General features: G+C 43.9%; 1 protein-coding gene across 1 annotated transcript; it reads left to right on the forward strand.

Annotated features, from left to right (window-relative positions):
- Positions 1-7,819: 7,819 nt before the first annotated feature.
- Positions 7,820-26,220, forward strand: LOC147718228 (nicotinamide N-methyltransferase-like). The gene is made up of 3 exons (XM_086918237.1): positions 7,820-7,999; positions 14,281-14,488; positions 25,508-26,220. Exons 1-3 carry the CDS (start codon positions 7,852-7,854, stop codon positions 25,932-25,934), a joined length of 783 nt encoding a protein of 260 aa, XP_086774363.1. The 5' UTR covers positions 7,820-7,851; the 3' UTR covers positions 25,935-26,220.
- Positions 26,221-26,775: the final 555 nt, after the last annotated feature.

The raw sequence follows: 26,775 nt of genomic DNA on the forward strand, positions 1-26,775 counted from the left end.
TTAAGTTTATTTCTTTTATCAACCAATAGTTTAATGGTTATTTCTATGTTTTGAGTTATGAGGGCTACAGTATAAATAACTTGCTCATTAGACATCGGGTTTGAGTCAGGGTTCTTCTCGGGTACCTTGCTTTTAAGGCTTGAGGGGTGGCCTTTTTTGGTTTTACTAGTAGTCCCTAGTTTAGTTTGGTCTTGATACATGTTTTATTTCATATGGTTCTGAAATATGTTTGCTAAAACGTGCATTAAATGAATTGATAAAATAAAACAAAGGATTGATAATTTCTAGATGGCCGTATGTGTTTGACTCATATAGCCTGGAGTGATTATTTCCTATTATTGGTACTCAGTACATGCAGTTCACTAGTGACATTTAACTTTCAGTGCCTAGGTACACATTGTATCATACATTAGGGACTTAAAGGTTAGTTAAGTATGATAGATAGGATATGGCAATGTAATTTGATTGAAAGTTAGAGCAAATTCACTTTCACCCTAACAAATCAAGGAGTACAGAGTTCTATAGTCCTCAGGAGTTATACCATATAAAGATGTTTGTTTTCCACCTCTCTTGCGTCCTACCCAGGATAGTCTGACGGCTGCACTTAATATGCCACCGCCAATACTGAAAATGTAAACAGAGCTCTAGTCCTACCCTGGGTAGCCTGACTCCTGCACCTAATGTGCCGCCTGCAATACTGGCAGTGTAAACAGGGCTCCAAACCTTGCCAGGGTAACCTGACTGCTATAGCTAATGTGCCACCCACTATAGTGGCAGTGTGAACAGTGCTCCAGGCCTACCCAGGGTAGCCTGACCACTATAGCTAATGTTCCACCCACTATAGTCTTACTGCTGCAATGTAAATGCTGCATTGTGCCCAGGCAAAATAACCCTTTTCGACATGAAAATTCATCCCTTTTAATTAAGTCGCCCCTATGTAGGCATTGTTGCACATAAGACATGGTGCATGGTGTTTGGAACTGTGACAAATAGAACATTGATATCATGTCCCTACAATGATGAGGCACACAAATCTATTTCCACTGCTTCAGGCCTTGCTGGCCAATGTAGAAAAATAAGAGTACAGATGAAAAAGAGTTAGAGGAAATGTAAGGTGGAAAATTAACTTTTACCTGCCGGAACTGCCTAGAGCCTAATTTGCATATGTTTATGCCAGTTCTTAGTCTGTTCTCAAACCCAAGAATAGGTGTGAAATGTGTCACATGAGCAAACAATAAGTTGACTTGAATGGTGGGAAATGACTCTTCTGTACTCTATAGAATATTCAGAGTGGGATTTTCGACATCCTGTGTCACCACACTGTCGAGTCCTGCTTAGCAGGCCTCTTGAGCCACATGTAATGCTTGTGGTGTACTGGAAAGAATGGCAAAACAATTGTGTGTTGTCTCTGTCTGGCCGCTGAAGGGACCTGCTTTTGTCTGACCAGACTGTTGCCTCAGGCTGTGTTGTGGGTGTGTTATAGTGCATGTGCCAAACTTTAATTTAGTTTTAAACGTGGAAAAACACTAGGATTGCCATAGTAAACACCCCACTAAACCCCCCTACCTCACAAACCAAATTAAGCATGGCAAAAGATCTTTGCCATTTTGGATTTGCCCAGACACATTGCATTCTGAGCCAACTTGAAGAAAGGCAAACCGGAAATCATAAAAAAAACTAGGTAGATCAGGACCTGGTAATTTACTCAATAAGTCAGAGAGAAACTAAGAGTGTCTTAGGGGGTAGAGGGTCCCCTATCACATGCCGGTGAACCCTACAAAGTTGGATTCTCACCTAGTCTTACTCAGAACCCTTCTGAATCTGCGGAAGAAAAGAAAATGTCTGGACCTGCAGTCTGTGACCTGAGAGGAGTCCTGAAGGACTGAGTCAGATCACAAAGCAGTGGAATCCTGGGGTCAGTTGACTGACCTACCTTATGTCTACAGAGACATCAGAAGCTACAAGCTGCTTTTTTTTCCTAAAATGCTTAGGTGACGAGTGGTAACTGGACTTGAACTGAATGCAAAAAGTGTAGGTAAATTAATCCTTTTGTAACACAATGCCAGTCACACTTGGAGTCCCACAAGGCTCCTCTCTATTCCCACTATCTTAAACCTATTCATGGAACCACTAACACACTTGCTAAGGGAATATAACATTCTCGATCATCTTTACACAGATGCCATCCAGTTGTACTTGAAAATATCATACCCTGAAGACATCAAGGGGCAGATTTATGTTAACTGGCGCATCCCCAGGGATGCGCCAGTTAACATGCGCCACAGTGCGCCACAGCTCCGCCAGCCATGGTGCGCCGCATTTATAATGCGGCGCACCATGGTGCAAAAACGGCACAGATGCGTCACGCATCTGTGCCGGAAATGTGTCGCATTGCTGGAGTTGCGTCGCAAGCGCGACGCAGCTCCAGCAAGGCTCGGGGGTGCCCCATTTTAACAATGCTGCGTCAAGACCTACGCCTGCTTCAAGCAGGCGCAGGCTTTTGACGCAGCATTGACTTAAAAGTGACTGAGTGAAATCTCATAGATTTCACTCAGCCACTTTTGCGAGGCGCACCTGCCCCGGAACGCCCACCCTGCGCCGGAACGCCCACAAGCGGCGCAGGGCTTTACAACGTGACGCATCTGCCTAGATGCGTCACGTTGTAAATCGTTCGTAGGGATGCGCCACGTTTACGCCGCCTTGCGTGACGCAACAGCGGCGTAAACGTGGCGCAAGGGCCTCATAAATCTGCCCCCCAATTTCTAAATAGTATCCTTCAAAATTCCCAAAACTGTCTCATGTAATCACCTCAAAATTAACACCTTAAAAAGGAACCCTCTCCAATCCTTGACAGTCTCACTCTCTGCAATTTATCCAGAGCCAGATAATAGGACCATAGCCTCCTCGCTAGATGGTAGAAAATAATACAATTTGCCAGGTATCCCGGACCATTATTTTGGAGAGCCCGAAAAATCATTACCAAGACCTTAAATAGAATTCTCTTCCTCCTGGGAGCTAGTGCAGAGAGGAAAGATTACATGAGTTTTTTGCTTTCCTAGGTAAATTCAGTAAGATGCTTGCTTGCAGTTGGGTTTTGAACTACTTGTAACCTATGGAAGGCATATTCAGGTAGGCCAAGATATAGGGCACTAGCTTAATCAAGGCAAAATGTGATGAGAGCCCAGATAACTGTTTTGCTAGCAGTAAAGGAGAGAAGTAACAAAACATTTTCCAATGCCTTCAATATGCCTAAACACACACCATGCACTGTGCTAATCTGTAGTTAGAAAGATAGAACCTGTGAAACTCAACTCCCAGATTCCTGGCTGAGTCTGTACGGGACTTAGGTAAAATGAAACAAAATAAGCATGCTGCAAAACTAAAACCTTTCCTCCCTCAAAAAGACTGCAAGTCGTCAATGCAATCACTCGTGATCTCCAGACTGGAATATGCAAATGTACTCACCCAGGCCTGCCTAGTGTTGTGTATCAATTTAGATTCCTTATGCATTTCCCGATTCATGCCCATATATAGGTATGTTTCACATTGCTCTTATATAGGCATAGATAGCCAGTCCTTATTTAGGCATAGCCTATGCTACCCAAATACAGGCATGGCTACTTCCATCCATTCATCTACGTCACAATGAGTTCTTGGAAAACCAGACTCTTAAGCCATTAGGGACTTCCCCTTGCTTGGGTATTGATTTATCCAAGAACTCATTTGATATACATGAACATCTATTACTTAGGGGTTCATTCAAGACGTTCATATGCCCTACTTTTATGTCAATACTAGCATTCCTAAACACCTTCAAGGTTTAAATATACCTTCACTTGCTATTGCAAAGCACAGTGTGGTTTGGTGCAGTTTCAACTACCTACTTGCACGACGCAGCTCACCACAGCAAGTCCCGAAGGAAGCCAACTCTCCACCTGACACACTGACTAGACGCTGTCATCATTCTGCAAAGAATCCAGCACCAGTGTTTCTGAGTCCCCTTGCGGGGTATTGGGAAATCGAGTATCGGGAAAGAGATGCCAACCTCTCTCATTCTAAGGTATGGAGCTGATTAAAACCTAGAGAAACTTTTGGCAATTCTTGGCAAAACTAACTATAGCTAAAGCAGCACCTACTTCTTCCCTCATACTATACCTAGGTTAGGAACACCGGGGTAGGCGAAGCACCAGTTGATTATTTTAGTCTGTGGTATTTATGTATGTATTTTTATATATGTCATAGCAACAGACAATCCAGTCACAGTATTATTTTATATTACTGTTTACGGTGTGCGCATTATACTTTGCATTCTGTCTAACGATTGTAGCAGTTCATATCTCTTGCATGAGAAAGAAGACAATCAATACACCTTTTATTGAAACGCCCATCTCACTATTTCTGTGCAACTCTGTAGAAACAATGCATGCACAATTGACTGAGTGAAATAGTTATCTATTGTATACACAAATTAATTTTAATATACTCGATAGAGACATACTGACCTCAGGCCTATGTCAAGTCTATAGTGTATGTTTTTCCAATGTGCAGAGCCTATTAGGGATATAGGAACTATACTACACTAGAGCCCTGTTAAGAGCCAGTCTCAAATCTGGAGCAAGACTCATCACTCGGTCAAAATGTTTCAATCACATCTCACCTGACCTGAAATGTCTTAATTGACTCCATTTAGAAGTAAGAATGAAACTACAAATTGCATGTATGACACTCAAAGCTCTATATTTCAACATCCCAAGTTATCTCACAAAAAAGCTTGAGCTGTCTGGAGGTTCTAGATACTCTAGAAGGACCAGCACTTTCTACTAAAGCCAAAATATTTCAACAGGATGAAAACCTACAACAGAGCTTTCTCTGGCATCTCCCCCAGAGTCAGGAACTCTCTCTCCCCTGAAATAAGACTGACTCACTCTACTACCTTCGACATCAAAAAAGTCAACTCCTGTTAATGAACACATTCTGGTAATAGACCATTAGATTCCTGACTCTTGAACTTATTGTTGTCATATCCCATATGCACTTTTACTATGCTGAAAGATTTGTGTATCATCGTATACCATTTCCTCATTTACTTGGAAAGCGCAAGGGTCACATTGGGAAATAAAAACTTGTCAAATAAATAAATACCTGCAAAAAACACATTGAACATCTTAGCAATGCTTTTCAATTCACCAATTATTGAAATTTCTATTAATGGAGGAATTTTCGCACTCAGGCAGAATCGCCGCACAGTGCTTTGCAGAGTGTACGCCATGTGCAGATTCAACCCTGAGACTTTGCATTCACAATTTTACTGGTTGTAAGACCCATTGTGAATCAAGCCCAGTATGTAGTAGGGCAAAGTCTCAACCTTATATGGAGATGGTAGGTGGTGGTTTACTTTTTTGATTTTATGAGGTGGTAATGACAAACTGTAACACACCACTTGCTGCTGCAGCACTGGTACTACATGTGTGCTAGTGACTCAGCCAATGGTGTTGAACTACCATCCGTACCTTTCTTGCCATGCATGCCTTCATGTTCGGTGGTTAACATGACCTCTTTGTTGTTAATTGGTCATTTTATTTAACATGATGAAGGGTTATACGGTTCATTGACCCCTTTCTCTCATTCTTTGATACTTGTACACTGTATTTTGATTGTGAAGGTCCTTATGGATACCCTAATAAGGAACATAATAACATGTGAAAGAGAGATACGAGGTAGACTCCAGATTTAATAGCCATGATGTTAAGCAACTGCAACCTTCTGGAGCCCCAGCAGTGGACTTCTGAGAACAACTTTGGGCATTTTTACAGATTAAGTACTTTGTAATGTATGCATTTTACAGAACCACCCCATATACTGAAAAACACTTCCCCAGCTAATAAGATGTGCTCTATGTAGTGGTATTAGGTGCCTAAACAAAAGCATTTAAGATTGTGTTCTACCCAGTAGTAATACAGCTGCACAGGGTGTTATAACTGTTTGAGTGTGTATTTCACAAAATATGGCTCATGGATGTGTGAAAAGATACATGTCCGAGAGAATAAATGAAAGACTTCATGTATGAGTGAATAAACAAGTACATGGAGGGATTTACAAGAGCAGGGACGTAGAGCTGAGATAGTGAGAGGAGTATATCATGGAAGATGAGCTTATCAGGGAGTTTCATAAAGGAATCACATGTGTGAATACAACACATGCCATTACAATGCATTGGTTACTACATGTTACCATTCCAAAGAATATCTTCACACAGATTATGCCTTTACCATGCATGCCTTTACAAAAAAGTTTGTTGTAAAGGCTTGTGTATAATAAAGGTGGTAACAGTATCCACTTTGTAACCACTGGCACATGTCACAGCCCCTCCCTCACCCAAGCCCCATCCACCACTCCTCCTCTCTTCCTGAGTCTTAAAACTGGACACTAACCCCTGAAAACAAACCCAACCATAGCCCTGAGCCATACAACTGACCTGCCAACCCTAAGAACACACCCCAACCCTCCACCCAAAGCCTTAAGACCCATCCCTTGGCCCTGAAATCTACTCACCAAGCCACATACCAATCCCAATAATGTCCTGATAGCTTTTCTTAACACTCCTTCCACCCTTTCCTTCCAAAGCTATGACCACCTGTACCACACATATGCCTTTACAGATTTTACAATGAGCATTTGCGTTGTAATGGCGTGCATGGTTGACGCCACATGGTAAATGCAATTTTCCTATCAAAGCCAAAACACTTCCAAGAAAGTGTCTCCCCCAGAGTCAAGCCCATGACACTCAAGGTGGCATCTGCTGGTCAGTGAGGATCACGGTGAGGGCTAGTGAGGCTGCCCTTCTCTGTTTAGGAAGTTGGAGGAGGAAACCAGGCCAAAGACAGGTACTGCAAAGAGCTGGTCTTGTGGTGTGAGGGGCTTAGCTTCAGTCCCTGTTCAGCAATGATAGCGGATGAGGGAACGCTGAACTCAGGAGAGTGTGCAAGAGTAATGACGCAGTGATATGTGACATTAATATTCCATTCTGAATCTCCCAAAACCAGGGTATGCCTCAAGATATGAATTTACCCAGAACTTTGCATTAGGCTCTGTCAACCAGAAGGAAATATGTCAGAGCAGACAAGGGCAAAGTCACCAATAGCAAAATAACACTAAGCTTGCATTTCCTTCAGCTGTGGGATGCCTCTGCACTTCTCTTCTTGAATGTTCTAGATATTCTCATGATTTTTCTGACAACCAGTCCAGTCCTTAACTCTTCAAAGGTTCACATGCATCTGAAGGAAGAGGTGTGACCCCAATGGACATAGATGGACTTCCCAGTTCACTCCTGGTCCTCTGCAGCTTTCTCCATCAATGTTGAGAGGATTCTCCTGAAGAGACCTTTATAGTAGTGGCTTACACATTACTACACGTAGTTTGTATACTTCTAGTTCGTATATTACTCAATAACAATGATTCAAGATAAACAACTCAAAAAATCAACACAACACAACACAAAAAAGGAAATACAAGATGGGGTTTGAAGAAAATAACAATTACTGTAGCAGAAGGACCGTGAAATAGCACTGCTTCACCTGTTCCCACTCAGGTGATGGGACATTTAAATCAGTTTGCCTCACTGTGTCTGTCTTATGATTACATAATTATGTTTGGCAAACAAGATGAGCAGTTCACATGCTTCAGTCAGCTGCTAACTGTCAACAAGAACGGGATTAATTCTCTGTTAGCTTTTGAGCACATGACTATTAAAGCTGATGTATGTCTGTTTTCAATAATCTGCAATTTAAATTATTTAGTATAAATCTGGGTGCACATGTCATTGAAATATTTTGTCACTTACTATCATTCAGAATGGCAACTTTTGCTGACCTGAAAAAGATTCATGACGAGCACCTGGATCCAAAGAAAGTAGTGGAGTGCTACACGGCAAAGGAGTCTGAGTTTGAGAAAGATGCCATCAAGTCGCTACTTGGTCGTCTGACCAAAGCCTTCCCTGCGGGTAAGCGACTCTTTGATCCATTGCGCCCTCATCTTCCTTTCGGTTCCTCTGTAGTTGGAGATGAGCTACATAGACTATGGATACATTTAAAATACAGTCCAAAGGTTTGAAGAAACATTTCCTTTGTGTAAACCTGTTATTCATTGAATCCTGTAGAGCACTGGGGGACATCTCTGTGATTCAGGAATCTTAACTCCTTTCTCAATTCTGTTTACTAGAAGATAAGTATAATCAATTTATTGATTACAGAAATCTTTTGGAATCAAAGAAAGATCAGTTGATGAGATTTGGGAATAAAATAAGAAGCAAGAAGAGGAAATAGAAAGGTTGGGTGTGATCAATGTTCCTTATGTGTGCTATTAGTGGAAATATTGAAAAGGTGAATCTGCACCTTAGCAATGCATTGTAAGCAATATCATAAATCATCTCTCGCCGTAGCGTTTGTTAAAAAAATCACAACAAAACCTTGTGTTTAAATAAAACACTGCACAGGCTTATCTATATATATAAAAACAAATGTATGTCTGTCTGGCTGTCTGTCTGTCTGTTTGTCCTTTATGCATTACTACACCATTCATACGATCGCCATGAAACTTTGGGAAGTTGTTGAGTACACTCTCGCAAAGGTTTCTGGCATAACATTTTTTAAAATATCGGCCCCCCAGGGCCCTCATAATCTTTCAAATACTGATGTACGCAACAGACAGAAATACAACAAATCGTGTATCCACAAGCACTCGAATAAATAAATAGAATTAAAACATAATTCTTCCGATCACCAGGAAACGTTGGGAAGTTGTTGAGTACACTCCTGCAAAGGTTTCTGGCATCATTTTAAAAAAAATATCGGCCCCCCAAGGCCCTCATAATCCTTCAAATACTGATGTACGCACAAACCGGAAGAACAAAAAAATGTGTATCCACAAGCATTTGAATAAATAAATAGAATTAAAACGACACTTTGAAATGTTTTCCATATTAAAAAGAATACGTTTCAATAAAAATGACACAATGTAAGTTGAATGTTATCATAACGAGTTTCCTTGAATTTCCTTTCTTTGGAGATCGCAGCAACGCGTTACGGGTAAGCTAGTATTAACATAAAACACAACACACCTTGTGCTAACCATTTTGCTGCCAGGCCTTTCCCTCCATGCCACAGCCTTTTATGGCTATTTGGGGTAGTTAGCACTAAGGCCCCCATAACGTTTTATCCACATAAGGCATCCACACCAAATTGGCATCCTTCTCTTCCAACATGTAAAGGATTGTATAGGTGCCCACGGTTTGCAGATTCCCTTGGAAGGGATTGAGAAATTAGGCAAAACACAGCAAAATGTTGTTTTTATGTTTTTTTCTACTGCACAGGTGTCAACAAATGTTTGGTGGTGCTAAAATCACAATCTTCTCAGCTTTAGGGAACAGGCATCATTTTGTCAGAAAACCAACATTTACTGCACAGTTTTGCCATTTTCCTGGGACATAGCCTATGTTTACTATTTTTTGTGCTTTCAACTGCTTTGCAGTTGGAGGTAAAAATGAGTGTGAAACAAGTAATGGATCCTGGATAGCTATACATTGCTACGAGATAGACAACATTCTGAATTAAGGAAGGGGTCATTTTTTTTAGATACTTCCAGGTTTTTTCCTTTAAAGTAACACTTGAAATAAAAGAATATTGAAATGTAGTTGAAAAAAACTGCCAGTTGTGCCCACATTTTCACCAGTAACTTTTTCTAACTATGGTAGATTTTTTAAAGCTATATACTGTTACATCTCGGGACCCTTCTGCTTGTGGAGATATATAACGCTTGTAGGTTCACTAAGAACCTGAGGTACCCAAAGCCATTTAAAATGATGGAGTGAAAAATAGGTACCAGGAAGATATAGAGTTTAGAAGCAGTAGGTATTTGTGTTCGCTGTATTTGGGGAACCCATTTTAACATGTGAACTAGAGGGCATTGTTCAACATTACTTCTTTTTATACACTATCTTACATTTGGGAAGCAGAAATGCGATGATAACACTTGTTCTACTATTCTGTGTTCTCCAAAGTCTCCAGACGAAAATGTTAATGTTTAATGTTAATGTTATGGGTGTCTTATATAGCGCTCGGCTACTCCATGGAGTGTCCCGGCGCTTTTTCTAACCCTCAACAGACTACAGAAAAGAATGGCAGAAAGGAAGAGGGAAAAGAGGCAGGTTACTGTCCATACAGCCATGTCTTCAAGTCCTTTCTGAAAACCAGCAGACTAGAAGTACATCGAAGTGACAGAGGAAGGCTGTTCCATAACTGGGGAGCCAGGCGTTTGAAGGAGCGTCCCCCAATCCTAGCCTTCCTGACAGTGGGGACAGTGGCAAGGCCAAGGGATGCGGACCTAAGGGATCTAGTAGGCTTGTAAAAAGCAAGACGTTTCTGAATGTACTCTGCTGCCATAGCATTCAGTGCCTTATGTGCCAGTGTCAATGTTTTAAAAACAATCTGCTTGCGAATAGGCAACCAATGTAAGGAGTTTAGCAGGGCCGAAGCTCTTGCTCGGCCGGGAAGGCACAAAAATCACCCGTGCCGCTGAGTTTTGGACCACCTGAAGTTTTTGAAGTAAATAGTCAGAGAGGCCAAAATAGAGAACATTGGAATAGTCCAGCCTAGAACAGATCAGAGACTGGACAGTTGTTTTCCTATGCACTATTGGAAGCAAGGGAAGAAACTTGCGTACCATTTTGAGCAAACCATAGCAAGTGCCAGTCAGATCCAGAATCTGGGACTTAAACGAAAGGCTATTGTCAATTTTGACCCCCAGATTCTTAGCAACTAACGAGGAGGATGCAGGAGGACACATGTTGATAGGCTACCAATCCTGCCAGTTCGGGTCCGCGTGACATCCAAAAAAAAGCACTTCTGACTTGTCAGGGTTGCATTTAAGGCTATTTCGTTGAAACTATTCGAAGATAGCCCCGAGGCAGCTCCGAATGCTCTCACCGTCAAACTCTGCTCCCTTATGACAGGTGAAAAGGAGCTGGGTATCATCAGCATAGGATATGATCTGAGCACCAAAAGACTCAGCCAGTACCGCCAGAGGGGTCATAAAGATATTAAAAAGAGTCGGGCTCAGGACCGAGCCCTGAAGGACTCCGACCTCTAGAGGCGGCACTGCGGCTGAGTAAGGGGGGCCCAGACCACCTGTCGGCGACCTGCTAGATAAGATTGAAACCAGATCAACACCGTCCCTCTCAGACCGATCTCGTAAAGTCTGCCGAGAAGAGCCTCATGAGGGACGGTGTCCAAGGCCGTCGACAGGTCCAACATAACCCTTCATCCTGCATCCAACACATCTTTTATGGCCTCATTGACCTCTGTCTCGGTACTAAGATTGGATCGGAAACCCGACTGAGTGGAATGCATGATACTTCACTTGTGTAGGTAGGCCTAGTGTTTGTGACATGAAATGGCCCAAAACACAACTGAAAACAGACTAGCAATGTGGCCAGCTGTAGATTGTGGGGCCTAGCTCAGATGAACATAGGAAAACCTAGTAAACCTATAATTTTTTAAAGAAACTAAACAACCAGGGGAATCCAGGATGCTTTGTCTTGTGTGGTTCTCATCAGAATCAGCTCTGAAGATGTGTAGACCTACACACCTCAATTAACTAAAAATGTTAAATTTCAAGTTATGATGAACTCAACTATTTAGGGAGCTTCCCTGCTTGGGGTGTTGCCTAACACCCTATATGAAACTGCTCTGTTGAGGCCTGGGGATGCAAAACAACAGTAAAGGAAGTATAGAGGTAATGATAGAATCACCCTCCTAACTAGTCTATGTAAACAACAGGATTCTATCAATGTGTAATAGTGATAATTATCTATTTTGTAGGTGTGGAACTAGGCTCTCTCTTAAGATGACAAGACGAGGGCACTATGTGCTTTTAAAATACCCCTCACACACTAAGAATCCCTTAGTGTTATGCTTCATCATGGGGGTTTCCCGTCCCTCTACGGGGCGGGGCGTGCTGCGACCTACGGACTACGTGGGAGCACTAATTTTGTTGTGACAATAGGCTTTGTGTAGTGCAGTGTAGGTGATATCAGTGAAGTGTAGGGACCTATATATGTGAGTGTAAAAATAAAACTTAAAAATTCCCTGGCTAGTAGAAAAAATATATTTTATTAACTTCTCTGGCTGGGAACGTTAAAAAGGGGGGTTTTGTGGTAGAGATATTAGCTTGCTACCTGGTCAACATGTTTCATAAGCAGTCCCCTACTGCTTATTCATCAGGATCTCTGATGGTCCCTACAGAAAAATACTCAGTTTTTGATTATAAAGTAGTATGCCTAAAGTCCTACAACCAGGTAACAAAAATCGGCTATCTAGTTGAGCTTCTGGGCATGAGTGGGCCCAAGGTGAAGCATGGAAAAAACTGACCTATTATGGTCTCTGTAAAGGAAAATGGGAGAAAAAGAAAGGCACAGAGCATAAGAGACATATTGGTCCACACGAGACCAAGTGCTGAAAAAACCAACTCAAACAAAAACCCCAATTTTGTGCAAGGACACCACCCATGTGGTAATTGTAAGGTCTGCTGTTTAACCAAAAGAAGCAAGAGACCGACTTTCCAAAACGGGACTACCTGGGAGCAGAGATGCTTCACCAACTGTAACAGTCTCAATGTGGTATATCTCATCACCTGCCCATGCCATTTGGAATACGTTGGTGTGACGAGCAGGGCCATAAAGACTAGAATAGGGGAACACAAGAACACAATCAAATGCAAAAAAGCCAGTATGAAGCTACACTGTCACATCTCAATTTATCACTATCTTCCAAAGTTAAGTGTGTCTCCTGTAACAGGGCTAGACCTGGGAACGTGTGACTTTAGCAACATCAGTATGTATTTTCAATCGATACAATGTGCAATACAATTAACTTTCAGGGAAACTGTTTATAGACACATTGGATTCATTTTATGTGTGCTGTGTGACTTTCTTTTCATGGCCACTGGGTTTTCAAAGAGCAGGGTTGTTTAAATCTGAATCCTAGTTCTGCTATCGAAGAGTAAAGATCATTGTGGGATTGCATTTCAATTTTATTATGTTTCGAAGGTTAAAGGTTTGGTTCTGTGTTACCCTGTGATCAGGCAGATGTGGTAGTTGAATGAACTTTATGCATACCATCCTCAAGTGTAAATATCTTTGCTGTTAGAGGTATTGGTGTTTTCTGTTATCAATTCTCATATGACAAGTGCAATACAGTGTGAACATGGAACCACCTCTATTGACCAAAGAGAACACATGCAACATATGTCAAGTAACTGCCTAAAGGGACGTGTCCCAAGCCTTCCATATTCTTTTTACCTTCTTATCCTTTCTCTCACCCATGGGTTTCAGTGACGGTAATGGTTCTTCTAATCAGGGTCCTGCCTGTCCTAAAAACATCCAAGCCCCTGAGCCCTGAAAACTACTCACAAAGCCAATTCCCGATCCCTTTCGAGTCCTGACAACTTTTTTAAATCTCTTTTTATTTTCCTGAGTGCGGATTCACCTCTTTCCCTTGATGTAAGGTAGCTGTCTGATATTTAAAAAATGCAGGTAAACTCACTTTATCAAATTAAGTTATCGTTCTCAACAATACACAATCCACCCTTTTGGTGAATCTGGGCTTCTTCTTTCTACTAGCCTGGATTTCTCATTAGACCTTTAATAGGGAGTGGACCTGTCCATGGGTGCTGAGTGTCTCCTACAACTGTTTTTACTATTATTCATCCAATGTAAGGTATCCTGTATCTCTCTTTCTCCTGATCAACCTGGTCCGTTGTTATTGAATATGCATTCGCTGAAGTATGGGGTTCGACACTACTCTCTGTGTCCATCCCCTTTGGTCTAGAGTATTTAGGATGTGTTCTACATCAGTGGGTTCTCCATATTCTCTAGTTCATCCCTCCACAGTAACAGTATTGTGGCTAGCCCGTTTCTGATGTCTTGGTTTGTGCAATTGAGTACTTAGTGTCAAAACTCTGATACCACCTGAAATTTGTTTCTCGAGAGCAATGTGCAGTCAGATAAATCTGTTGATTCTTGCATTGGACTTTTTTTAAATTGTTGTGTGAGTTATGGTTTTCATATTCAACTTTCTTTGTACCTTTTTTATTTTAATATCCATCTGAAAAGTATGAATCATGGGTATAATGCATGATTTACAAGATAGGTGAGTGCTATTCGAGTGCTTCTTTTCACTGTTACATAAGTTTGACACTAAATCTAATTATGAACATTTTTCCAACCAGCTGGTGTGGAAGGAAAGACTATTATCATGTTGTCCATTGCTCCTTTCCTCCAATACCTCCTTCCAGTCTGTGAGAGTTTCACAGAGATCATTATTGGTGGCTCAACTGATAAATGCATCTCAGAGATAGAAAAATGGAAGACAAATGCTCCTGGGGCTATTGACTTCAGCTATGCTGCCAAGGCCATGTGTGAGCTTCAAGGCAATAGGTATGTATTCTGTACTGATTGACGGATTAAGACCTATGTATGTATGAAAGGGTAAAGGTCTGGGCTGACTTCTACACCTCCAAATGAATTTACAGTTACACTTTTATACCACTCTTAAACATGTGTTATAGCATGCTTGGAAATCCATACAAGGTGTGTATTTTCAGGCATCCTATTGCACCTGCCAGCCAACTTTTTGAAGCTTTGCTATTCTCCATGTTTCAGAAAGTACTTAGGAACATATTAAACAAATATTCATGCAATATAATTCCTCATGCCACATTGCAGTGCTATGTGAAAAGGAGAAGGCAAGAATGTGCCATCTTTAATATTATGTGATGCATTTCGTCTCTCTGCCTGCTCTTGTGTACAAACTGATGCCTAATGACAATGCAGATCCCCTTGGGTTGCCTGTGTTGTAGAATGTAGAATACAGTATAAATAGAAAGTACAACAATGAGGTGAAATACATATTTTTCTCCTAATTATATCCCTCCCTGTGGTGAGAGCACTCATGCTTCATCCATAGAACGCCTCCCTGGGGCAGAGAAACACTTGACAGGGACTTGAGCAGTGTTGTGTTACTCCACATTTATCAGGACATGCGGGGACATGCAAGGTGGCCCTGTATGGCTTGGTAAATATCATTCTAGGTTTTGCATCACCCTCTTGCCCCCTTACGCAATGCAAAACCATGATAAACATGGCCCGAAGGGAGCAATTTCACAAATTGGGAGAGACAACTTAATCTGCAAGAATGTCTTTTTTCCCCACAGGATAATCGCTGTGCCAGCAGAGAAAGTTTTTTGAGAGAAGGTTGTTGTCATGCCTTCGGGAAAGGACAATCACTAGAATTATAGGGTTGGGAAGGTATATTATTAATACTGTTCTTGTGGCTCTGGAGAGACTTCTCTGTATAAAAACCCAGAAGTGATTGGGTTCCAGCATGTGTTGTTATATGAAGGTGAGTTGTACAAGATGGATCACTAAGGGGAGACCTAGACCACAACTTTTCCTATGGGCAATCAATTGGGACATTGCCAGTCCAGGTTTTGCAGATTTTGAGATCTTTAAAGTCTATTGAGTGCAATGTCGAAACCGGGATCAATCAATCAAAGCATTTCAATCAATCAAAGTATTTATATAGCGCACTAGTCACCCAGAAGGTCTCAAGGTGCAAGGGGAGGGGGGTACGCTACTGCTCGAACAGCCAGGTCTTGAGTTGCTTCCTGAAGGCGAGGTGGTCCTGGGTCAGGCGGAGGTGGGTCGGGAGGGAGTTCCATGTCTTGGCGGCGAGGTAGGAGAAGGACCGTCCCCCTGTGGTAGCTCTTCAGATGCGGGGGACGGCGTCGAGGGCGTGGCCGGTCGATCGAAGCTGGCGTTTGGGAGCGTAGAAGTTGAGGCGGCTTTTGAGGTATCCTGGGCTTTGGTTGTGTAGGGCTTTGTGTGCGTGGGTGAGGAGACAGAAGGTGATTCTCTTGTTGACCGGGAGCCAGTGCAGGTCTCTCAGGTGTCCGGAGATATGGCTGCGATGGGGGATGTCCAGGATGAGTCGTGCTGAGGCGTTCTGGATTCGCTGGAGTCTCTTCTGGAGTTTGGCGGTGGTTCCGGCGTAGAGGGAGTTGCCGTAGTCTAGACGGCTGGTGACGAGGGCCTGGGTGAACATCTTCCTGGTCTCGGTGGGGATCCACCAGAAGATCTTACGTAGCATGTGCAGGATGTTGAAGCACGACGAGGAGACAGCGTTGACTTGTCTGGTCATGGAGAGGGAGGAGTTCAGGATGAATCCCAGGTTGCGTGTGTGGTCTGTTGGTTTGGGTGCACTGCCTAGGACGGGGGGCCACCAGGAGTCGTCCCAGGCGGAGGGTGAGGATCCCAGGATGAGGACTTCCGTCTTGTTCGAGTTCAGTTTCAGGCGGCTGTTCTTCATCCATTCGGCTACCTCTTTTATCCCTTCGTGAAGGTTGGCTCTGGCAGTGGCGGGGTTGTTGGTGAGGGAGAGGATCAGCTCGGTGTCGTCGGCGTAGGAGATGATGTTGAGGTTATGTTGGCGTGCGATGGCCGCAAGGGGGCTCATGTAGACGTTGAAGAGGGTTGGACTGAGCGAGGAGCCTTGAGAAACGCCGCGGATGACTTCGGTGGCTTCAGATCTGAACGGGGGGAGGCGGACTCTCTGTGTCCTTCCGGCGAGGAAGGAGATGATCCACTCCAGCGCCTTCTCCTGGATTCCGACGTTGCTGAGTCGCTGCACTAGTGTACGGTGGCAGACAGTGTCGAAGGCCGCGGAGAGGTCTAGGAGGATGAGGGCCACTGTTTCTCCGTTGTCAAACAGCGTTCGGATGTCATCGGTGGCTGCGATCAGGGCGGTCCCGGTGCTGTGGTTGGCCCGGAAGCCAGACTGCGAGAGGTCGAGGGATCCGTTCGTCTCGAGGAAGGCGGCCAGCTGCTTGTTGGCGGTCTTCTCGATGACTTTTGCAGGGAACGGGAGCAGCAAGATGGGGTGGTAGTTCTTGAGGTCGGTGGGGTCGGCTGATGGCTTCTTTAGTAGAGCGCTGAGTTTGGCGTGCTTCCAGCTCTCCGGAAAGGTAGCGGTGTCAAAGGAGGTGTTGATGATGCCCCGCAGGTGGGGTGCGATGACAGCGTCGGCCTTGTTGAAGACGTGGTGAGGACAGGGGTCGGTCGGAGATCCGGAGTGGATGGAGTTCATCGTGCGGACGGTGTCTTCGGTGCTGATCGGGGTCCAGGCACGGAGGGTGGTGGTGGGGGCGGTGGTTCGGTCGTGGCGTGCGTCGGTTAAGTGCTGAAGCTGTTGTGTATGTCCGCAATCTTGTTGTGGAAGTAGGAGGCGAGGGAGTTGCAGAGGTCTTGCGAAGGGGTGATGTTGTTGTTTCCGGCGTTGGGGTTGGAGAGCTCTTTAACGATGTTGAAGAGTTCCTTGCTGTTGTGTGCGTTGTTGTCCAGTCGTTCCTTTAATGCAGTTTTCTTGGTGGCGTGGATAAGTTGGGGGTGTTTTCGGGTGGCGAGCTTGAGGGCAGTCATGTTGTCCGGTGTAGGGTCTCTGCGCCAGGTTCTCTCGAGGGCTCGGCAGTTCTTCTTGGAGCTTTTGAGTTCGTCGGTGAACCATGGGGCTTTCTTGCTGCCGGGTCTGCTAGGCAGGGTCCTCAGGGGAGCGAGGTCATCTGGGCAGTCGCTGATCCACTTCGTGAGGTTGGTGGCCGCTTGGCTGGGGTTCGTTGCGCTGGTGGGTGGGTTCTTGCTCAGGGAAGTCGCGAGCTGGTCGGCTGTGATCTTGTTCCAGCTTCTGCGTGCAACCTGTTGATGGTGGTGGTGGATCGTGGTCCTTCTGAAGCTGAAGTGGACGCAGCTGTGGTCCGTCCAGTGGAGTCCGGTGGCGTGGCTGAAGGTGATGTCCTTGCTGGATGAGAAGACGGGGTCGAGTGTGTGTCCGGCGTAGTGGGTGGGGGTGGTCACCAGCTGCTTGAGTTCGAGGTTGGCGAGGTTATCCAGCAGGGTGGTGGTGTTGCGGTCGTTGTTGTTCTCGAGGTGGAAGTTAAGGTCCCTGAGGAGGATGTAGTCAGCGGAGGGGAGGGCGTGAGGGATGATGAAGTCGGCGATGTCTTCGCTGAATTGTGTGCGTGGTCCCGGGGGTCTGTAGATGTGGGTGCCTCTGAGGGTGGTCTTGGGGTTGATGTGGACCTGGAAGTGCAGGTGTTCGGCGGGTGCAAGGGTGTCGTCGGTGTTGGTCGTGATGCGGATGGTGTTCTTGTGGATGATGGCGATGCCTCCTCCGGTCTGGTTGATGCTGTGAATGTGGACAGGTTTACCATCATGACAGATCATGTCCTACTATATAGCAAGAGATTAAGGAGTGTACATTTGGAGTATTCAGCCCAGGCACACTCTATGTAATCTAGTGTCATGCGTTCCATGTGCCTTTCAACGTAATCTATCAGGCATTTGAGGTGAGACGACTTTCAGAAAAATTGAAAGCCCTGTATGGCAAACAACTTGTTGTCTTGAAAGGGGTAGGGCTCTACCCTTATACCACCTAACTCTACATCCAGCCATCTCTGTAAATGCTTCAGTAAGACTCAAGAGGGCTGACAGGGAATAGAGAGGTCAGAAAGTCAACAGGATGTCATCTGTTTAAAGAAAAATATATGAGGGGCTTCATGGTGTGGGTATGCCCACAATGTTTGCTGGTTTGAGGATTACTTTGTCCAGGTGTTCAAGGACGAGTAGAACGATCAATAGGGAGAACACTCCTTGCATGTCCTGCATCATACTGGAAAGGGTGTCAATAAGAAACCATGCAGTTACCTGTGAGAGTCATATAATAATCACTAAGCCATGCTAAATAAGTTGTCTCCCGAATAAAATTTCTGGAGAACTGCAAAGAGATATCCACATTAAATACATCCAAATGCCTTTTGAGCATTAAGGGACAAGGCTAGCGCCTCTTCTGGCATATTTGTGGCAATCCGCAGTACATGGATCAAAGTGCAGAGGTGGTTACGTGACATTAATCCTGGGATGAAGCCTACTTGCGTGGGGTGAATTAGGGTGGGGTTAACCTTTTTAAGACAGGTCACTCTTATGCTGGCCAGGGTCTTGGTGTCCACATTAAGGAAGAAGATGGCTTGGTGGGCACCACAGGATGCGGGTTCCTTACCTGGTTTGGGAAGAACTTTTATTAGGACCTTTTTGGATATTGGCATTAGCTTGTAGGTAGCATAGAGAGAGTCTACTATGGTAAGTGTCACTCATTTGTAGAATTCTAAGTGGAAGCCGCCTGCCCCAGGAGCCTCGCTATGCAGCACGGTAGAGATAGTTGTGCAACTTTCTCCCAGGTGAACTCCACCAAGAGCAGTTCCAGGCTTTCCTTGTTAAGGTAGGTAAGACTGATGTCTCTGGAGAACCTGTCTATATGAGCCTCATCAGTGATGATCTCAGGGGCATGGACGTTTTTATGATATTCTGTGACGGTGTCTGCTGTCCCCAGTGGTATATGAAACGTTGACTGACCCAGGTTCTCATTGCCAGGATTGCAGACACCACCTCTCACTGGCTGAGATGTGTTTCAAGCAAACTGCCTGCTCATTGTGATGGTTTGTGAAGTGCAAACTCATCTTTGGAGCTGAAGAGGGAATTAAGGTCCTTTTTCGCCTTCTCCAGCGGTCACCTGATGGTATCAGTATTACATGATGAATCTGATCAAGTCAGGTCACAGATTGCTCTTCCCAGTGAGGTCTGTTAAGTTTTCCTTTGTTTATTATGAAAGGTTGCATCACACATGATTTGACCTCTTATCGTTCGTTACATTGCTGGCCCCAAAATCTGTGTGAATGTAACTAATGCTGCATGATCGTCCAAATACGTTTTGAAATGGGAATTGAGGAGCGTTTTCCTCTCATGCATTTTGTAATAGGAGGTGATAGGGCATCCGGATGTTTGGATTGGATATTTCAGTTCCAAGTAAAGCAGTAAGTTTGTCAGGGATTGGTCCGAGAGTCCACCATCAAAAATGTGCACATCCACTACCACTGGGGTGAGGAATTGAGATATGAACAAAATGATCTAATCTGACTGAGTGCCGTGAACAAAGGGACACAGAGATGTATGTCTACTTAGCCAGAATGAAAGGGCACCAGACATTGAACAATTTGTGATCCCACAGTACATCCCACAAGACTGCTCTGTCCACTTTATTGGTGTTCAGAGGCCACACCCCTTTTTACAACACTCTGCATTGCAGCTCTGTGGCGCTTACTGGAGGTACCTGGTGGGCTATTTGGCCCCCAGGGACCCTCAGGATTGAAGAGAAATTAATTCTCCAATGTTAAGTGCACCATAGGGTGTGTTTGCACACATCTAAACTCAGGACCCACCCCCTTCCTTCACCACTTTGCAAACGTGCCCTGTGTTGTGTTTTAAATCGGGGAATTAACTCCCCTTGAATACTGAGCGTCCCTGGGGTGCAACTAGCTCACCAGCTACCTCTATTAAGCGCCACATAGCTTTGTTACAGAGAGGAATAAAAAGGGGCGTGGCCTCAGAACACCTTTCTGCAACGAAGCCCCTGGCACATACTGGATGTTCCTGGTGCGCTAGTTGGCCCACAGGGTCCCCAATATTCAAGGGGAATTTGTTCTCCCTCTGCAAATGCGCCAGGGGACGTGTTTGCAGAGTGCTCAAAGGAGGGGGCATGGCCTCAGGCGCAGTGCCGGTCTTCTTTTTTTTAAGAAGGGGGCAGTGTGGCCCACCTTCTTTTCCTAATATTCTTGGCCCTGGGGACCCCATTACCCAGAGCCTGCCCCCAAATTTATTTATTTTTAAATAAACTGGGAAATGGGGGCTACATGTCCCCCCTCCTGAGGCCTTAATCGGCCCCGGGGACCCCATTCCCTGGGGCATGACCATTTAATATTTATTCATTTTTTATGGGAGGGTGGCTGCGTTGCCCCACTCCTCTGGCCACTTATGGCCCCAGGGACCCCATCCCCGGGGGCCGCCTTTCTACTTGTATTTATTATAATTTTTTATTTTTTTGAGGAGGGGGCCGTGTGGCCCCCCTTCTGGCCCACTTGTAGCCCTGGGGACCCCATCTCCCGGGGCTGGCTCTCTCTGTTTGGGACCGTGGAAGGGGTCCCCAATCCCCCCACGGTCCCGCTGGCTCCCCGCGTCCCTCAGGAGCCTGCATTGCTTTTCCACATGGGGAGCTGCTAAGATGCAACTCCCCGTGTGGAAAAGCAATTTGGTTTGAATTTTGAAAGAGAGAGCAGGGTTCCTGCTCTCTCTCTCAAAATGCAAACCAAGTTTGCTGTGGCAGGGCGGGAGCCGCGAGGCTCCTACCCTGCCATAGCAAACAATAGTGTCCCAGGGTGGGCACCCCAGGACACTGCAGGAGCTGGCCCTGGGAGGTGATGGTCCTCAGGGCCACAACAAGGCTCCATGAGGGGGTTTACGTGTCCCCCCTCCAACATTTCCAAAGACCCAGAGAATGGTGGTCCCTGGGGCTGGGGGATAAGTCACCTACCTCCCAATTGAAATATTTAGAGCCCTAGGTAGGTGGTAGTCCCCGGGGCATGTAGGGGGGTAAGACCTCCACTCAGGGTATTCAAAATAAAAATAAAGCCCCGGGTGATGGTGGTCCCCATTTGTTGTGGGTGACAATGTGCCCCCGCAATAAAAAATAAGTTGAGCCCGGGGGTGGTGTTCCCCGGGCTTGGGGGGCCTATGGGTCCCCCATCATTACATTTGCAAGCCCCAGGTGGTCGGTCCCCGGGGCTGCGGGATAGCTGTGTTCCCCTCGCAACTATTAATGCTTTGCCCCGGGGTTGGCAGTGTGGTGGGTATTGGGCCCCCCATACTATTGTTTTTGATCATGTCCCTGGGATTCGGCCCCCTGGGTGCTAATTACTAATGAAACGCAGGAGCCCACGCTTCATATTTTTTTTATCTGCAGGATCCACGCACCCTGCACACATCTTGCCATTTAAAACAAATGTATACAAAATTTGGTCCTTGTTGGTCCTTGTGGGACCCCCTGAGCAGACCTAGGGGGTCAGTGTGTTTCTACCCTGCCCCTTTTTTGCGTTTTGTGAGTTTATTTTCTGCTTTCCTGTGCCTCAGTACTACCGAGGCACATGATGGCTGCCAACACTTCCTGGTTTGGAGTGTTGGCAGTCAATTAGCATACAGCTCGTGCTCAGCAAGGTACGCTTAGGGTGCGCGGATCCACAGTGGCCATAGATGTATATGTGATTTACATTTTGATGTTCTCAGTAACTACTGAACAGATTTACACCATTTAACTAAAAGGCACGACGTTAAACATAGGGCTGCCTTTTTGCCAAATCTGGTGTAATTCCATTCAGCAGTACGGGCTGTAGCTGCGACTAAAGGTTCCAAAGGAAAATTGCATGAGGAAAACACATTTTGGGACCCCCCTTTTTTCTCGGCCTCCAATGAAAAATAGGTCCTAACTATAACTACCTACTGGCAACCGCGGGCATGACGTCCACTCCTCAACCCACTGTTGGGCCCTGGGACACCATCACATACAGGGTATACAATCTAAAGGTAGGGGGGTATAAGTGCACCTCCCTGTGCCAGTAATGGGTCCTGGTGACCATACCTACTCAGCCCTAATATTAAAAAAATGGGAGTTGTGTGACCCGCTCTTCCTGAGCCACTATTGGGCCCTGGCGTCTCCATCCCCCAAGGTTCATCTTTAAAATAGGTGCCAGGGGCATGTGGCCACCCTCCACAAGTCACTTGTGCACCCTGGAGATCCAATATTTTAGGGCCAAATTAAATAAAAAAGGGAAGAGGCTCATTGACACCCTCGAGTAAAAAGTTACAGGAGTGTGACCCATAGACCACATCGGGATTGGGGTATAAGGTAGAAAAACAAACAACATCCCAACAGGTAATATTTCTTAGGCAATTAAATATGTATGGAGTAAGCATTACAAGAACAGAAACCACTTTTCAATTGATTTAAGATGGATGTACGTTGTTACAAAGCATGCTTTTACGACGCATGCTGTAACAACGCACGTTTCAAAATGCATTCCATTAAAACGCATTACACTGGGGGGTGCGGGATAGTGAATATTTTAATTTACTATTCCAACACCAGTACCCGTGGACACTAGGGAAGGTGTTGGATAGGAAATTAAAACTATTCCCTATCCTAGAGCGACCCCCAGTGTAATGCGTTGTAATGGTTTTCGTTTTAAAGTCTGCGTTGTAATAGCACTGCGTGCTAAAAGTTGCGTTATAAAGGTTGTTCCCCATTTATGATTGTTATTCATCTTATATTTATATCAAAAACATTCTTTCATGGTCAAGTATATACAGTTATTGCAGCACTGCATAGAAGAAATCATGTGTCACTATTGTTGAGCCACTCACTGTATATTTCTTGCACTATTGTTCACTGTGCGCCGTCCACGCTGTTCACCCAATCACTGACGTCGCCACGTTCCTCACTCACACGTAGTTGTGCACCAAGTGCTTTTTGGTTGTCACGTGATTTCTTCTATACAGTTCTGCAATAACTGTATATGCTTGACCATAAAATAATGTTTTTGATATAAATATAAGATGAATAACAATCAATTGAAAAGTGGTCTCCTTATTTTCTGTTCTTGAAATGCTTACTGCATACATACTTAATTGCCTAAGAAATATTACCTGTTGGAATATTTTTTTTTAACTCATTGACACCCTCAGCATCCTATAATTGGTCCCAGGGACATGATTTATCACAGTATCCCAGGGAGATTAACACAGAGACTTTGTGGTTCCATGACTGGGAGAGCACATGCATACCCTGACCACACTTTTCTGGCCAGAAACTCACCTTTAGTCGCACCTGGCAGGAGAGCTAGCTGCTCCCACCTGGGAAGCAGCTAAGACTACATGCCTTATACTGCTACCAGCCAGTATGGTGCTTACGTGGAAACAGATTTAGCCCCGGGAGGCTTGAGGCTCACTTTGTGGCCTACAACACCACTTTGTAAAGCTGTAACACACTAGCTCTGTGGGGACTTTGCTTGTTTCAAGGACTATATAAAAATTACTTGTACATACCATTACAGTGATTTGAACATTCCTACAATCATACACAGCTTCTGTGGTGACTTGGCCATCGTTATCTTCACATGCTAGGTCTTTGGGAAACTTACTCCATGGGTGTGGCCAGCATCTCCAAAGATATGATCACATACAATGTCATTGGCCAGCATCAAACACCATCCCTAGGTAGACAGTAAGACGGGGGTCTAATAACTAATGAAGGTGATCACACTTTGTTGTTTACATTTCTTGATTCTATCATTTAATGCGTCCATGTGTTAGTCCCAAGCTCTTAATACTTTTGACACTAAGCAAAAAGGTATGCACAGTCTGAATTCCTCTTTTGCAATCCTGATATAGGATATTTTCAGATGCAATGTTAATATAACTTGTCTATTGTGTACACCTAGGATATGTACAACCATTCAATTAAGAATAGATTATGATGTTATTTTTGTATAGTGATAATAAAATAAATACATTGCCCTGTGACCATGGCTGTATTCCAATAAAAATAATAACTATGAAGTCAGCTCCCACAAGGATTGTTACACACATTTAACTCCCCACGAGGATGTTTGGATGTTTCTGTGTGCTTCTTTAAATAACAACATATTTGCACATTTGAAGCAGAATGCTGTATTATGAATTTCTTCTTAACATTTTTCTGTTATTAGCATATTTTTAAAACATTAGGAAAGGTTTGTCCCAACAAGGCTAATATCCACACATAGTCCCTAAAAGTATGGTAACATGTGTATGTGTGTGTGTGTGTGTGTGTATGTGTGTGCGTGTGTGTGCATGTGCATGTGTATATGTGTGTTTAGGTATAAAATAACAGCTCCCAAAACCACTTTGTAAAGCTTTAATATTATGTGAGCTACTAGGCTCATGTAGCGTGGATAGCCAAATTATGCGGCTAGGTTTTTTTCAATAATGCATCACAAATACAAACCTTGTGTCACATTCTCTGCTGGTATTATTTGCATCAAGTGTAGCTAGAAACCACAATTTTTGTGGATGTACACAATTTACAAACTATGTGGTAGTGTCTATGGCAAATGCAGTAAATACAAAACTCTCTGGTAAAGGCTACTGCCACTGTAATTAAGTGTTCATTGTTTTATCAACAATATGCTCTTGCATACTAGCTCACCTAAACATTCTAATTGCAATTGAGCTTCAAACAATGTACATGTAATATCAAAAAATCTCTCTGCATAAATAAATGTATATGTATGCAAATTTACATTTTATATATCTATTAGTTTTACATTTTATGCCTTCATCTGGACCTACATGGTATAAGGGTGCTATGTATTGAACAGTTAATGGAAAATGTCCTCTTTCAGTGTTATAGAATATAACGTAGGAACATGAGATCAATCAATGTGTAATACCTGATATTAACTGTACATATATCTTCATTTTTAGGGATGCATGGGCTGGGAAGCTAGACATGCTGCGAAGAAAAATCACACAAGTTCTTCAATATGATTTGAACAAATGCAACCCATTTTCTCCCATCACTGTGACCCCGGCTGACTGCCTCTTTTTAAAACATTCCTTGGAGTGTCAGGCGACCAACAAAGAAGAGTTCAGGAGTGCCCTAAAAAATGCATCACCACTGTTAAAAAAAGGAGGCCATCTCATACTTATGGCGTGCCTGGAACAAACATATTATGTGGTTGATGGCTTCAAGTTTCCAAATCTATCTATCAATAAAGATTTTGTGATTAAAGTCCTTGTTGAGGGTGGGTATGTAATTGTGGAATCAGAGGTGCTGCCTAGGACAGTTCGTCAGAAATATGATTTGGCAGATTATACAAGTGTTCTTTACATTACGGCCCTAAAGAAATAGCTCCTTAGTCCACTGATGAATCTTAATTGAAAAACATACATGAAAATCAGCAGAGGAAACTGTTTTCAAATTCCATCTTTTTAAAACTCATTATTGCTGGTACCAATTGTACTTTACTTTGTCCCTCTTTTCTTACTGCTTAACTATTTACACTTCATCTGTTATTGAATTTCCTTCCTGATACCAGCTTCAGTTTTATTTAATTTCATTGTATTCCCCACCACAAAATCATGCAGACTGTTGCTTTGCCAACTGTATTTTCAATAAATTGTATAATTGGGCCATTTTCCAGTTTCTTTTGCAAATTGAATATTTTGTGTTTCTTTCCTCAGTGCCTTTTGTAAGGCCTTATTGTTCCAGTACTATGTCTATGCATGTTCATATCATCTGCGGTTCTCCTAGCACGTGAGCCCTCTGTCAAGAATTAACAATGTGCTCATCTGCATCCTAAAATACTTGCAATGGTATCTAGGGTACCACCTGTCAAAGGTTTGGTAAATAGATAACAGTAATACTGATGTGTTATACTTTATGGCACAGGTTAGGTGGGATTTCTGCTAACTCACAGCTCAGATAGTTCTAGTGGTAGCCATAACTCCCATAAATCAGTGTAGTTAAATTCCATGGAATTGCCTGAAAAATCCACAAGAATATGCATAATTATGCAAGAAGAGTAATTATGTTTTGAATGCACACATGCTACAGAGCACTTTGTGCTAATATAATACAGCTGCATGCAACAGAACAGTACTGGTGAGCACACAGTCCCTCATTCTCACTGAATTTGCTTTGTCTCTAGGATTTTCTTCCTAAAATGTCTCATAATAGAGCAAGCAGAGGT

Source organism: Lissotriton vulgaris, chromosome 4_1 (genome assembly GCF_964263255.1).
Source record: "Lissotriton vulgaris chromosome 4_1, aLisVul1.2, whole genome shotgun sequence".
Classification (NCBI taxonomy): Eukaryota; Metazoa; Chordata; class Amphibia; order Caudata; family Salamandridae; genus Lissotriton; species Lissotriton vulgaris.

Bases quoted from the DNA above. Each gene is read 5' to 3' on its own strand.
- LOC147718228 (XM_086918237.1), top strand. From the start codon at position 7,852: ATGGCAACTTTTGCTGACCTGAAAAAGATTCATGACGAGCACCTGGAT. The intron at 8,000-14,280 runs GTAAGCGACTCT...TTTTCCAACCAG, and splicing joins GACCAAAGCCTTCCCTGCGG to CTGGTGTGGAAGGAAAGACT. The intron at 14,489-25,507 runs GTATGTATTCTG...CTTCATTTTTAG, and splicing joins TGTGAGCTTCAAGGCAATAG to GGATGCATGGGCTGGGAAGC.